Source organism: Glossina fuscipes, unplaced genomic scaffold (assembly GCF_014805625.2).
Source record: "Glossina fuscipes isolate IAEA_lab_2018 unplaced genomic scaffold, Yale_Gfus_2 1, whole genome shotgun sequence".
In the NCBI taxonomy this organism is placed as follows: Eukaryota; Metazoa; Arthropoda; class Insecta; order Diptera; family Glossinidae; genus Glossina; species Glossina fuscipes.
In genome coordinates this window covers 45,801,040-45,816,864 of record NW_023998415.1, presented here as the reverse complement: position 1 = coordinate 45,816,864, position 15,825 = coordinate 45,801,040, and the positions used below count along the sequence as shown (strand labels likewise).

General features: G+C 32.0%; 1 protein-coding gene across 20 annotated transcripts in view; it reads right to left on the bottom strand.

Moving 5' to 3' along the window:
• Positions 1-2,386: 2,386 nt before the first annotated feature.
• LOC119645059 (JNK-interacting protein 3) overlaps positions 2,387-15,825 on the bottom strand; it is a 27,777-nt gene continuing 14,338 nt past the window's right edge. For 4 of the 20 annotated variants that reach the window (XM_038044873.1, XM_038044874.1, XM_038044876.1 and 1 more), the window contains 14 exons: positions 12,768-13,004; positions 12,521-12,676; positions 12,288-12,445; positions 11,978-12,222; positions 11,499-11,603; positions 11,004-11,039; positions 10,582-10,599; positions 8,430-8,487; positions 8,156-8,334; positions 7,863-8,085; positions 6,109-7,785; positions 5,832-6,049; positions 5,567-5,761; positions 2,387-2,525 (listed from right to left, as the gene is read on the bottom strand). In XM_038044873.1, the coding sequence (XP_037900801.1) occupies positions 2,422-2,525; positions 5,567-5,761; positions 5,832-6,049; positions 6,109-7,785; positions 7,863-8,085; positions 8,156-8,334; positions 8,430-8,487; positions 10,582-10,599; positions 11,004-11,039; positions 11,499-11,603; positions 11,978-12,222; positions 12,288-12,445; positions 12,521-12,676; positions 12,768-13,004 (3,609 nt within the window). In that variant the 3' untranslated portion in view covers positions 2,387-2,421. Of the gene's footprint in view, positions 2,550-5,029; positions 5,219-5,327; positions 5,399-5,566; positions 5,762-5,831; positions 6,050-6,108; positions 7,786-7,862; positions 8,086-8,155; positions 8,335-8,429; positions 8,488-10,581; positions 10,600-11,003; positions 11,040-11,498; positions 11,604-11,977; positions 12,223-12,287; positions 12,446-12,520; positions 12,677-12,767; positions 13,005-15,825 lie in introns of those variants that run through there. The other 16 variants (XR_005248604.1, XR_005248605.1, XM_038044879.1 and 13 more) reach the window with 13 other exon arrangements.

The window sequence follows — 15,825 nt, the reverse complement described above, 5'->3', positions numbered from 1 at the left end:
CATATAAAATAAACTATTATGTAAAAAAATGAAAAATATGCTTTTTTTCTTTTTAATTAGAAATTGTTTTTATTTTTATTTTGTATTTTTTTTTTTTTTTTTTTGTTTCAAATTTTCTCTACAATTAAAGAATAAAAAAAAAAATAAAAATAAAAAAACGAAAACGAAAACGAAAACAAAACCTTACGAATGAATAAACAGATTTCGTTAAATTAATACCTTAAGTTAGCGCTGACTGGAAGAAAGTATAAAAAAAAATATTGACGAGAATTAAAGCAAATACTTATGCTATAGTCACAACAAACACATTCATTCCATATCCCGCATCACCGCCAATCGACGCTTATGAAGGCGATACTTTATAATAATAAATCTCCGTTGAGAGGAATAAGAAAACTACACTAGTTAAACGGATAGGTAGTTGATTGATTTCGTTATACTCTCTGCTTCTGCACATCTCGACGACTCAATCGGTCAATATTCGACCCAAACTAAAATTATTACCATCGGTCCTATATCCTAGCTTATTGGCAGAGTAAATTTTGCAGTTTTTTTCAGAGGGTTGTTTCTACTGCTGCATCAAAATTTCTGTGAAATTTTCTACAAAAACAAAATTTTCAAGTTCAATCGCCTTCGTTCTCAGTAAAAGCGAAGTTGGAGGCTCTGAATGCAATTCTGCAGACCAGATTCTAAATGAGTCTGCATAGCGGAACTAGTTCCACATTATAGCTTTCTATTAATCAGAAATGTACATATATATATATATGTACATATATGTATATAGCACTGGTGATGCAGGATATAAAAACAGATAAATGAAAACACATAGGAAAGCTATATCCGCCTGGTGGCGAATCTTTGATATCCACCACCGCAAAGTAAGAAATAATGATTGCAAAGTATTTCGTTAAATTTGGGCGTGTCAGTTGATTAATGAGGATCAATTTTAATACTTTGCATGCTTTTAATAAACATTTAGTATTTGAAAGAATTGAAAGAATTGAAAGAAAGTCTTAACACTTAGACATGGATGCAAGTAGTTGTTGTATTCCCCCTTAGGATTGAATCTTTGATACCTCCAATCTGACGCCAATATGTAAACATTGTAAGCTGTTTGATTTTAGGCGTGTTAATTGGGTAATCAGAAATTTCTTTGCACAATATTTTTAGTTGGCTATAGAAATTATTTACACCATTCTTTGGTTGTACTTCGGTTTAAATTTCTTCTTGTTAAGTTTCCTTGTAGACGGATCTGATCGTATGTGTTCTGGATTCTAAACAACATATGTTTCCTCTGTCTGTCTCTTTCATCGTGTCACAAGAATAAGGAGCATCCCCTGAATACTGGGTAATGGTAACAAATTTTTTTTTTTTTTTTCAAAATTGATATATGATCATCAATCAGAAATATATACGAGAGAGACACGGGTTGTCGCAAATCGAATCAGAATGTTACACTGGCTTTCAAAATTTCTAAGGCTTTAAAATCGAAGGACGAGTTTATCCTTATCACTCGGCGGTGGATGTAAATATGTAAAATATATACAATTGGTGTCATCATGTTAGAAGATAATTTCATAAAAACAAAAAGACAACAAAAAAAGAGCGAAGAGAAGAAGAAAAACAAAAAATGCATTACATTTTAATTATTAACTTTTTTTATGATTATCAAGAGTACGTAAGTGTTATGAATGAAAGCTGGATTATTATTAAATTTGTTATTATTTTCCGAGAGAAGAGCGTTTTTTTGCGTTTACATTTTTTATGTTATGTTATCAAATTAGTGCTTTTGTTTGGTATTTTATAATTGGTTTTCGTTTTTAATTTTATTTACTTCTTTTTTTTTTTTTTTTCGTAATTTTATGATTTTTCAAATATCACTTTGCCTACAGAAATATGTAATGAATGTGTTGTTATAATTGCTGTAATTTTCCAATTTAGTATAGTATTTATAAACAGGAAAGCACTTGAATGAAAAATGTTTTTAAATAATAAAAACAAAATTTATAATAATTAAAACTAAAAATTTTATAAATAAGTTCTTATAAATATTTCACAAAGCTATATTTTCTTTTTAAATATATAAAATTATATTATATGTGAGTATATACTATATTATATGTATATACTATATTTATATAGCATTATTATTATTATTATTGTTATTATTATTAATTTAATACAAATTATATAAACTTTCTTTTGTTGAATTTCATTTCAATATTTAATCACAAAAACAATAAGTAAAACATAAGAATCTAACAAGAATTAAAAAATAAAAATAATATTAAATAAATAAATAATTACAATAAATAAAACTTAACACATCCATCCATTAAATAATAATAAGCAAAAAAAAAAAAAATTCTTGTGAGTTTTATGAATTTTTTCACATAGACTTCTTTTCTTTTTTTTTTTTTTTTAACGTTGACTAACATTCCACACAATTAAATAACTTTTCTCACCACGATTTTCTATGGTTTGATTCGGTTCCAAATTTATACTTTTCTCCATATCGTTATCATCTGTAAGACATGATCAAAAGTGATCTTAATAAATCAATAATGTTATTAATTGAATGTTAATAAAAATGAAATTTTACAGAAAAAAAAAAAAAAAAACCAAAAAAAAAAATAAATTTTAGTTTTTATTTTTAATACAATTTCATTACATTTCAGTTAAATCATTTGTACAACGAGAGTTAATTTAAATTGAGTTAAAACACACATATACACAATATGCGCACAGACACACTTGTGCGGTAGACATTATTCCAAACAACGCCTTCAAACAAACTTATATTCTAAATTCAACTTCCACAGCATGAAATGATTTTAAATTTCTTATGTACCTCAATGAATGACATGCATAAGGAAAATATATGTCGTCGTCGTCGTCGTCATTAACAGAAAATCTTTTACATTTCAGTGGAATTGAAATTGAAATCATCTGACAAGGTAATGAATGTTACTTGACACACCACGTTACGTATATTAAGTTTAAAGTAAATAAGGAATAAAAAAGCCTCAAAACCTGCGGAATTTCAAAAAGCGAAAAAATTCCAAATTATTTTGACAATCATACACGGTCAAGACTAGGCGTTTTTTTTTTTTTTTTTTTTTGCACGTTTTTTATATCGCACGTAACCCTTCTGTTATCGCGTCTTCTTGAATAAAGCGCGTAATTTTTTTAACTCTAAAAAATGCATTGTCTCATTTCGGAGCTTAGTTTCACTCTTCAACTATTTCCGGCGAATTAAGCTGACATTTAAATCAAGTATCGCTTTCCTCTCTAAAGTTTTGAGAACGACACATGCATAAACATTTTCTTTGTTCAAAATTGACCGAAGTGTTGTCACAAAATTAAAATTGAAATTACTTTTCTATCAGCATGCACTTGTTCAGGAGGGCTTTCATTAGGCCCTCCATGCCAATCTTATAATATAACTAAACCTGCGCTTTAACCTCATTCCTGTATGTATTCTTTGGGTCCGCAAAAACTTGTAGCACAAAATAATTGATAAGACCGGGATCCGCCGGAAGCAGTCATGTACCGACATGTTTCATATGCAAAATTTTTATTCGAATGTTTAAAGTGAGGAAAGGATACAAGCTTTACATGACGATTTTCGTCGATCAGCTTTCTGGCTTTTTTGATGTGTTCATCGACTAGGACGAAGACATATCAACTATAATTTTCCAAACTTGACCTTCAATTCTTCGATTATACGAAATCGCGACTCGCCTAAGCCTGCAATTAGCAAGAACAGAGCACCTTTCAACCTTCTGATAAGCGGATACAGCGAAATCTCGCGTAAGAGTTTGAAAATGATACTTAAGGATTTATATTAAACTTATCTTTTGCTCGCAATGGAAAAAATTAATATACTTTTCGTTACGGATTTCCATACACAAAAATTGCTAGACGCGAGTAATTTTTTCCCAAGACAAGTTTTACTTAGCTATTTGGTTTGTGAAATTCTTATCCTTGACATTTATAGATTATTGTCTATTTCAGTTGTCAGGGAATTCCAGTAAAAGTGAACGAACAGTACAAGCAGTTGATTGCTTTCTCCTGGAATTCCATATATATGTCGTGAGTTGAATTAATACTGAGTTTCGTATAACACGGTGACCATGTAACGAGGTACGGTTATGGAGGACATGACTACATTTCTGTCTGATATATAAGGTGAATATGCAATTAAGACAAATTAGACTAAATTATACCGCGCGATATGTGGGTATATATGTATGTATGAGTATATGGATATATATATATATATATATATATACATATATATTATTTCTATCTTTGGGCTAACTTGCACCCAAGTCAAGTTCATAAACTTTTGGGAGAACGCTTTTAATGAGATCTCAACTATGAATAATACATAAAAAAAAAATAGATATATATATATTTTCTTAGTACCCATTATCCTCTTGGTGTGTTATTTATGTTAATCAGCGTATAAATGAGTTTGGTAGGAAGCTAAAAAAAGGCTTAGAAATAGAGAAGCAAACACCCAGAATAATTTCGAAAAGACGAGGATAGAAAAAAAATGTATGTCTTGAGAAATTCAAACCTTTACCATAAAAAGAGGAACAACCTGTTAAGCCTCGAATCTTCTGCGCATATTGAATAGTTGATGAAAAGTTTTTCTTTTTTTTTTTCGCTTCAGAAGTTTTTTTTGCTTACAATAATTATTATATTTACAAGGAAAACGGAAAAAAATAAGAAAAAGAATTTAATAAATATGAAAATGTACAAATTTTTTGCGTTGTCTTTTAAACAGTTTTCTTTAAACGAATATTATCGTAATTATGGAGAAGTAGTGCAAGTTATTCAAGCTTGATTCGAGATTGAAAGTCCAATCGAAATGAACTCAAGCTGGTGCAAATCAATCAATAAACAGATGCAGACACAGATTACACAGACACCAATTTCAAATTAAAATGTGTTATAAAAAGTGAAGCATAGTTATAGGATATACATAAAAAATTAATAACAGAAAGTAAATGATATAAACCTTGATTTTCGCAATTTATTGTATCAGGTCACTGAAATCGTTAGCTTTCTGGGCTTGAGGAAGGAAATTCCTCGAAAGGTTGTCATATGGCCGCAGGCCGCTCTAAGTAAACGCGTAATGTTAATTATGACGCACATTAATATATGAGAGAACTTCAATGCAAAATTTATCGACTATAAGTTGAAAGTACTTTAGTAAAAGTAAAGAAACAAAGATTTATAATTAAATTAACAACAAATCTTATTAATCAAGTATTAAAAGAGAAAACAAATAATGAAATTATAAACAAGAGAAGTCCTTACGAATTAACTTTCCAAACTATCAAATGCGCAGCATTATCACTAGCATCGGTTATTGATCTTTCATGTCCTGAGTTTCGAGACAAACAACAGGACGGACGAGAGGAACGAAAGAAAAATATATAAATAATATAATAATTATTTTGTATGAAGAAGAAAAAAAAAAAAAAAAAAAAAAAACGAAAAGAACAACAAAAAATAAAAGATACAATTTAAATAATAATTGGAAGGGACTTACTGATGCGAAAATCGATGTAACCTTCACCGCCACACATAACCAACATATCGGGCCGTTTGTTGGTAAATTGCAACTGAGATGTACCGTTCTGTTTCAAAGGTACGGAAACAAAGAACTTGACTGCATCCCGATGACCGTGAAAGGATAATTGAGCATTGGCCATGCAGCACAATGGCAGCTGACTGTTCGGATCAACTGCACGATAAAATATATAAAAATCCAAATCTAAAAATCATTTCAATTACTCTCATTTATAAAATCGTACTTGATTTACTGTTGTTATCTGAAAGCGGTACAGATATAATAACACCATTACTGGTGCCTATCCACAGACGATTACACGACACCATTAAAGCGGTAATACGTACGAAAGAAAAACCTAATTTTCCAGTGCCCAACATTTTCGAAACATATGGTTCTATGTCCACATCCTGTTTATGCTCGAATGTGTATGTATTGTACAAACGTAGGGTGGAATCCAATCTATTTATTAACATTTAGGAGAAACGGTTGATAGAATATAAATGAAAATGAATGCTTACCGTATCGATACCCATACGCCGGCACCTGTGGCAGCCATTTGCCGCACTTGACTCTCTTTGCGCGGATGAGCGTCCAGCGAGTGTATAATATTCAATGAGATCGGATCGACAATGAATATCTTGTTGCGATGGGCAGCCCATATGCGTTCGCCAGCCACACAGAGGCAACGTATCGAATGATTACGATCACCCAGCGTAACCAGATGATAACTATTCAGATCCCATTGGCCGTCTGTTTGGCGGCGGAACACGGCTAATTGGGCATTGGCCAGAGCCACCACAACACGCGACTCCACATGAACTATCGCTAGGACGGCATCGGGCAAGAGAGCTTTGTGCAAGCATTCATGCCAGCGGCCTACTGAACTGTGTACGTACAAGCAACCATCCTGAGCACCCAACCACATGGTCGGACCAACAGAGCTCATCAATGGTTCTAGACGGTCTTTTGTATCCAATATTGGATTTATAGATTTCGAAAAAGTTAATTGTTGACTAAGCACATTGTTGTTGTTATTAGTGTTGTTATTTGCATTAACGACTGTAGCTGAATTCGAAGTAGGCGTTTGTGCTGCTTTGGCTTCAGCTGCAATATGTAATCGTTGCGGTGCACCCGGTAAAGCTTGGCGTATTTTAATTTCATTTACATTACCCAATGGTTCCATAGGTACTGAGCCATTGATTTCATTTGATTTTTCAGTCGCTTCTTTAGCTTTCTCTTCCACCGGCGTCTCAGTATTTATCTCCACTAGTACATCCTCTTTGGTATTACTGTTCTTATCGGATTTCGGTTTTACACGTACAAATTCGACTTTGCCAAAATCTTCCTGTCCCTCTCCGGGCCTCTCAAGCATTTCACCTGCTTTTATTACCTCGGAATTTTCAAGTAAAGCATAGTCTTTTTCCATTGCACCTGGCACCGATGCGATGCATAGTAAATGGGAAGAACACACGGGGAAAACATCTAAAACAGTTGCAGATTGATTGGCATCCACAACGGTGACAGTGCTGGCTCCGTGAGTGCTGGTACATATCCAAACGTAAGAGGTCAACTGAGTTTCAGGTTCCAAATGTTCAAGACTAGCTCTAGTTATTTGACGATCTAAAGCTTCGGCTGAATGTTCTGCAGTCGGGCTAGTTATTTCGGCAATTTTCGCTGTAGAACGTGGCGCATAGGGTGAGGTAGCGGGTATGATCGATTGACCGTTTTTGGTAAAGCCACCGTTTAAATTAACACCAGCCGCACAGAACACTTTCATGTGCGGCGAAGCCTCTGCGAGGGGATTACAATAAACTGGCACCGGAACACTGCCGGAATGGCGGTTTTGTGATTCCTTTTCATTAATAGCTTTACTGGCCGGTAAACTCCAGCCGTAAGCATGCATACGTCCATCTTCCTTTTGTACATGTGCTCTTAGCTGACGATATTGTTCGTGACGTCTAGCACGAGCCCGCTCTGAGGTACCCTCATCAGAATAATCTTTGGCATTGGGTAGAGCATTAGCCAAACCGGCATTGACCGGATGAAATGGCGACGTGTGATCTCGTCCCGTTATGGCAAGGCGATTGTCGCTATTTCGACTGGGTGATCCGTGGGAGTGTACTGGACTTGAGTAGCGAAACATAGGCCCCCCTCCCTGCCCATCAGCTGCACGTTCCTGAGGGCGATTGGAGGGGCTATTATATAATTATAACAAAAATAATTAATAATAAATTTCGTATAATTTACTTCTTTTTTTCACATTTTAACTTACGAAAACAAATTACTGAAATATTTCCATATGCTCTGCTTCGATTTTTTATCCAATTCTACGGTACGCGATGCTCTAATAATTTCGGTAAGACGTACGGCTTCTTGTAATTCCATTAGACGTTCTTTGTATTGATTACGTTCCATAAGCACCATAGCCATTTCGACCCGAGTGAAACGTTTACGCTGGGCCAACGGTACATCGTTTTCTTCCTGCTCATTGTCATCTAAGAAACGAGGGGCAGTAAAAACATTTAAGAATTCAAGAAAAATTTTTTCAACCGAAATTATGTATACTTTGTTGTTTGACTTGTTCTTTGGTTTTCTTAAGTTCATCTTCCAGTTCTTGCACTTTTGAACGCAATTTATTACGTGACTGCTGCATTGCATTCAGTTCCTCGCGGAGAATTTCAATTTCTCCCGTTAGCTCATCAACCTTAGCTATCAAATCATCCTTAACAATATTAAGAGCATTTCTATTTACAAGACATTTACAAAAAATATAGAAAATTAAAAAATGATTTGCAAAAAAAAAAAAAAAAAAAAAAAAAAAAACCATCGCACAACTTACTTGGTGGCCAATAGCTCATTGTTTTCCATAATGAGATTCTCCACTTCTTTGCCCATACCTGAAAAACATAAGAGAGCATTTGAAAAAATTCGAATTCTTTATTTGAGCTTAGATAAGATTTTCAAAATAATATTTACACGAAACATTTAAGAGAAAAAAAAAATTGTTTGCGATATATAAGTGAACATTTAATAAAAATTTATAAATGATGAGAAATTAAATATAGATTTGTATGCAGGTAGTGACTGACCTATCATTATTTAAAGTCTGCTTTTTGCCAATACTCGATATCATACTATATAATATGGAGCGTAGTAACTTAAGGCACATAACAAGACGATATATTAAATAATGAATTAAGTTAAAGCGTGCATCAGAAAACAATTCTCATCATAGAATAGCAAGAGATATATTTTTCTATCAGCACTGATGAAATTTGTAGCAGTAAAAATAAGCAGGCCACTGTATCAAAGCCCATTAGTTCAAAATTTCAAAAAATAACGTTTTCAACTCTTAGATCATTCCATCAGTGTATCAGGGAAAATATTTATCCCAATAAATTGATTCTGCTACTTTTTCCCGATATCAATTGCCTGAATATAAAATGCTTTTGAATACAGAAATGTATTCCTGGATTAATTCTAACGCAATTTTCCAATATCGTTAGTAAATATATAAACAAAATCTTTTTTTGTTTTTTTTTTAATTAATACATTTTTCTTTGTCAACAGGCAATAAATTCTGAATTGGGCGTAACTGCACCCACATATCTGCAGTTGAAATGATAATGATGAATAAGATATGCATATATGAGGAATTTATAAAAATGTTATTAGCAGTTTATTGAATGAATGATGTTTAGACTAGCATTTGAAATGTGCTCACTGTGCATAATGTTAATATTATAGTAATGTCGATAAACACATAATACTAATAATGATAATTATCTCATGAAAATCTCTTAAGACACAAAAGCAATATGCGAGAAAATCTTATGATAGTTAACAAAAGTCGGATGATAAACGGGCTAATGTTGGGGGGGGAGAGAAAGTGACCTTAAATAAAACTTGTAGCTTTCCATTGATTAGGCGCAGGAAGCACAATACAAATCTATTCACGATATGCAAAAAACAAAAGTGCGATAAATCTCAAGAAATCGACATATTTATTCCAGCTTTACATAATCCCATAACAAATTTATATAAACTTGCAGCGAAAATATGATATACGCAAATGCTTCGAAATAGTACACAAACAATTGTTGAGGTTATCTATAATTTCGTTACGCTGAAATTAATTAGTGACAATACAATCCTTTACATTGGAGAAATGATCTTGCAAGCCCTCCTTTTTTTTTTCTCGAAACACATTTTTAATTATGATATTTTTCTCGTACACGGCCGTAATTTTATTTCTTTTTTTTTTTTGCAAATTTTTGATACATATTTGAAAATGGTAAACTAAAATCAAGTCGAAAATACACGCTTTTGTTTTTTATATTTGTTTGTAAGGTCACTTTCTTAATAATAAGAATTCAATCCATGACCCACACACTATAAGTACCTTTGACTTGTCTAAGAACATCTATTAGAATTTTTGCACGCAATTATGAGTGGGCCGCAATAAAATTAATACAAGCTGCACTGGTGATTACGATAGAAACTAGTAGCGCAGCGAACCTGTAGCATTTATTATTATTACGCTCTCAAATAACAATTTATCTGCGGACATCTTTATTCGAGCAGTTGCACGAAGTTCATGCTCTTCACAAAAAGTTATTTCACTTCAAAACTTTGTTATAGTAGTGTGCGTGCAGCACAGTTTGCGAATGAATTCTGTAAAAAGTATCGTTACTTTTGCATGCAACTATCGTGAGAGAAAGAGATTTGATTGAATATTTTATTGATCCTTAGCTGTCTAAAATCTATCATTGCTTTCACGTGGGACTATCATGAGAGAAAAAAGATGTTGATATAATATTTAAGGGATCCCTTGCATAGCCAACTATCACCACTTTTTCAAAATGAACCAAAAAAAAAAAAATATTTCGAATGCAGCATAACAACAACGAGTAAACCGCAAGCAATTTGAAACTACAAATGAATATAATTTTATTATCTACTTTATTTTATTTGATTTCTTTTTAACTTACCAAAATAATTGTCATTAGCTGTTATGATGATTAAGAATTTTAATTAAAGACAACGTCGCGCATAAGTAAAGTTTTTCGTATATTGAGAAAAAAGAGTTGTGTATAAAGGAAACAAAATCAAATCAAATGAAATATATTTTGTTAAGAAAAAATTTTTGTTAAAAAAAAAAAAATTTTTAATGAATATCGCACGATGTGCTAACAAATGACAATATTATTACATACAATGATATTATTATTATTATTATTATTTTTTTTTTTATTTATTTATTTTTTTTTTTCGAACATAATACAATTATTTAATGAAATTTTACAGAATTTTTTTTTTTTTTTTTTTTTATAATTGATTTAAAGTTGATATTTTAAATATTTACACAAAATGTAAAGAAAATCATAAAAATACGTTTCATAATAATACCTACCTGAAGAAGCATATTCCCCAGGATGAACCCAACTTCCTGAAGTATTTAGAGCGTTGTATATATATATATGTATGTAGGTATGTATATATATATATATATATATATATATATTATATATATGTATGTGTATTTCACTGTATTTGACATTTATATATAAATAATATATTGTAGTAATGGTTGCAACAATTTATATTGGAGTGGATTGGAGTGTTGTTAAACAAGTGGTAATAGTTGTTGATTTCGTTGTTGTCGTAGTTTTAATAAACAAAGTTATGTTATAGGGACAACGGACCATATGTTGTTGAGTTTTAAATAAAACAGAGAAAATAAGAAAACGATATTTGCTTTTAAAAACAGTTATTCCTTTAGAGTACTTAGCTAAAGATAATGTGTTTCTTTGAACCATCACCTCTTAGTAATCATATTAATCATAGAAACATAAGAAAAACAAAAAACAAAACCAATTAACAAATTTAGGACTTTTTACCCACATACCTGTAACAATTTCATTTTCTTCGCTTTCTTCGTTATCTTGAAAGGACAACTCTTGATAAAGATTGTTAGCAGAACGCTGTTCCTTTTTCGTGGTAGTACGGCCAACTGGATTTTGAAGAGGATGTAAGGTGGAAGAAGAAGAAGTGCAATATTTTGTTATGAAGGGTAGACGAAATACGAAATGCCAACCAAACGTAAGACATACACATACACGCATATGTATACAAAAAGTTAATAGTGAATGAACGAATGAATTTTAATTATACGAAAATTAAAAACAAGTAAATGCAAATTATTCCAGAAAGATTTTCGTTATTAGGGTAGTAGTAGGCAGCGGAAGAATAGGATGAAGAAAATAAATTAAAAACAAATAAATAAATAAAAATAAAAGGAAGAAATGTTTAGTAATTTGTTAATATATGTTCATATTTGTTTATAATAATCGCGAAGAAGACATAATTTCTTCGCGTTATTCTTACCATTGGATGTTGTATTTGGCACAATTGGACTGGTTTCGGTTGTATGCGGTGATGTGGCTTGATTGTGTTGTTGTAAACTATCGGTTTCGGCTGCTCTCTCTACCGTTTGTATATTTTCCATTTCATTTTGCAATGATGGAGGTCCCGAATCGTCTGAGTTGCTGCCTACGCTGCATATAGTTTCTGTATCTAGCATTGTGGAATTTTCCAAAGACGCGAAACCGTACGATACGGGACCAGAAGATCTAAAATAAGATTTAAATATATATTTAAAATATATTCATACCTAAAGTTTTTTTAGAAATTTTACCGGGCTACGGGATTTAAACGTGCTCTACTCAATTCCATGCGATCTGAAGCCGAACTCATTTGTGAATGCGTGGAGCCCATTAGCATTTTGGTTCTTTCCATGTAATCAACATGATTTTTAAATAGTTCCGTATAACGTTCATGTAGTTTATTATATTCCTGAAAAAGCCAAATAATTCAATAATAATTTTAAACATTGCCATCTGTATGAACAATAGGTAGAGTAAGGCAAACCTTTTTTAATTCGGATTCTCTTTCTTCTAAGCGGCTGGCATGTTCTAAGCTATTTTTATGCTTTAATTCCAACATCCTTACTATGCTCTCTAATGACTCTAAACGGCTCGCCAACTCTTTATTTTCTTGTTCAGCTAAGTCTTCCGATTCTAAAAGCTATTAAAACATAAATTGAGAGATGAGAATGAGAATGAGAATGAGATTGAAGGAGGAAAGAGATTTTTCAAAATTATATTATAAATTTTACCTTTTGTTCGGCTAATTTGCGAGCACTTTTCTCACGTTCATATTGTGTTACCAACTGTTCGTTATCCTCACGCAATAATTCGACTTCAACGTCTTGTTCTTGATTGATGCGATACGAGGCATCTAAACACTCGAGAACATTCACTAGTAAAGGCATTAAATTTTTTACAACATCCTCATCGTAACGATTAATCATGCGTTCGAATTCTTGATAAATGCTGCCGGCTAATTGCTGAACCTAAGGAAGAACGCAATATTATAAAGATCATATATTTAAAGTATATATATATATATATATATATATATGCTTAATATATTTGTTTGGATATACTTTTTCATTTGGCATAGTTTGTAAAAAGAAATCCTTTTTCTTCTCACACAATATTATATAGATTTTGATTTCGTGTTGTCGCCATATACGCGCTTTCTCATATATCATGCACAGAATGGCAGTTAGTTCATTTAAATCTAAATAACTTTTCAAAATGATTTATCAATTTCTAACAAAATTCGCATCGTACGTTAACTAGATGATCGTAATGAGTAATTTGAAATGAATAAATTAAATTTAATGAAATTTTAATTATATTTAATATGCATTGAGTTCATTTTAACGGTTCATGGTTAGTTTTCTGTTTAATATTAAAATTTGAGGAAAATAATGTTGAGAGCACAATTTAACGAGTTTCTAAGTTTCTAAGTCTCAGTCTCAGCTTGAAATTTTTGTATACTCTCAAACGAATTTACCACAAATTTTGTATATTCATTAGAGCTCAAATATAATACACATTAGAAGTGAAAATTCTTTGATAAAATCTTTCCTGCATAAGTCATAGTCGTTCCAGTCTCGATAAACACTCTTCTTCTTCCTGCTTATTTACTAAAAACTTTAAGCATACACACACACACACACACACACACACACACACACAATTACAGTTTTTAGTTATCTTTAGAATTGAAATACATTTTCTTATACTTCTCTGTCACTGACTGACTGACTCACTTATTTACTCTATGTGAACGATATTAGATGAAAAGTTTCGGGATAACTCAAGTCATCTGAGAGTTGTTGACATGTTTCTTAAGTAATGACTTTTACGCCCAATGCCCTATCCTTCAGAGGTTAGATTAGTGGAAATATTTGCAATCATGCATAAAATTCGCTACTTTACTGAGTGGGCTGAGAAAATCTCGAACGATATATTTGGCGTACATAGGGCATAACATTTATCCGTTACGCATGAATCCGTAATGTCGCTCCCACCGACACACAATTAGCCCAAGAAGAGAACACAGAATGGCTTCCCTAGCTGTGTACATATTGATTGGAGGCATGAATCCAGCACTAAATGCATCATCATCTAAATTGCGAGGATAATACGAAAACTGCCAGGAATTTTCTTTCAGTCTTAGTCGTCATCCAATCATCCGATAATTTTTGTAGCTCAGATGAACATCTGCGAACATCTACTTTTGGCATTTACTGGCCTTTTACGTCTTGTTCACAAACTAGCAAAAGCATGGATAGACAAACCGACGCTCGTATAAATGAAAAGATCTTAATCGACTCGCACACACCCGACTGGCACATTTTTCTCGATATTAAAACCTATCCAGTTTTTCTGGCTTCTTCATCCTTGCGCGAAAGCTACAACAATGTGAAAGAATAACAGACCTCAGCGAACTTAAGACACCAATCTATTAATTAATTATATTTGCTAATTGTAGTTTAGAGGCTTTTTATTATTAACGATTATTGTTTCTTTTTTTTTTTATTTTTCAGATCTCTCACGGACAGATGGGCATTTGGACAAATCAAGTTATATGGTAGCAAACTTCGGGAATACTGCAGTGCACTATGAATATGATATATATTTTTTGAATGCTAGTCCCGACACTTTTCAGCCAATGTATACGAATGCATATGTACTTCTGCTCGTGTAAGAGAAAAAACAAAAAAAAAAAAAATAAAAATAAAAAAATTATAACAATATATTTATCTCATTTTTTTGTGAATAACTAACTATTTGCCAACAATAACTTTTAGTGTTAATGACACTTTGCATGGAAAGAACTTATATGTATAAACAAAAAAAAAAAAAAAAAAGAAGCTAAAGACATGCTTTAAATAATTGTTTAAACCATTTCTTAAAGATGAGTGGCGACATATTAAGTTTGCTATGTCGTTTGCAACACCTATAGGATTGCGTTAGTAGAAGATCTCCCAGTCCGTGAAAGTTAACTCGTAACTCAAAAAGAAAAAATCGTAATTTCAATGAAATTATCTTGAAATCCACACATATATCCACATATATATATATAGGACTCACTCACTATTGTTAATGATTCGCTGATTTGAATTGTGTTTTTTTATGTCTTTGCTGGTAAACTGTAATGTATACGTAGCCGTATGGCTTTATGTAAGCAACAAAGTGTTCAAAATTATTTACTTAAGAGTAAATATAATGTAAACGTCGGCGTTTTCAAGTGACACCATTTGATCGAATCACTGAAATCATTCTCAGTGCAAACCCATTATTGCCTCGTTCTTATAGATTGTAAGCAGGAGTCACTCCCATTTCATACAAGAACGACCTACAACTAGTCGACAGTAAGTGAGTTATAGGATCTCCAATATTCAACGTGACGGTTGAATTTTAATTCTCTTAATTGTTTGTTTTTATTATATTTATGAATAATATTCATAACAGAGACAAGTGAGTGATTATAAAAATTATATACACATATATGTAAGCATATATAACCGTACATATTATACAAGCTACCGCAACTAATAATATCTTGCAAGAGGTGATTAAGCACTAAGTGCACATTTACATGTACATATTATATATAAAAATATGTATTGGTAAATATTTGCAACCGTGTGATCATAAAGAATAAACATTTCACGGAAACAAGCACGAAAGCTATAGAAATACGGAAAACGTAATACGGAATACGCAGCATTGATATTTGTATATAAGAAAAAAAGCTTAAAAATTATTAAACAATACAACAGACATGAAAACACCATTAGAGTAGCGGCGGAGGAG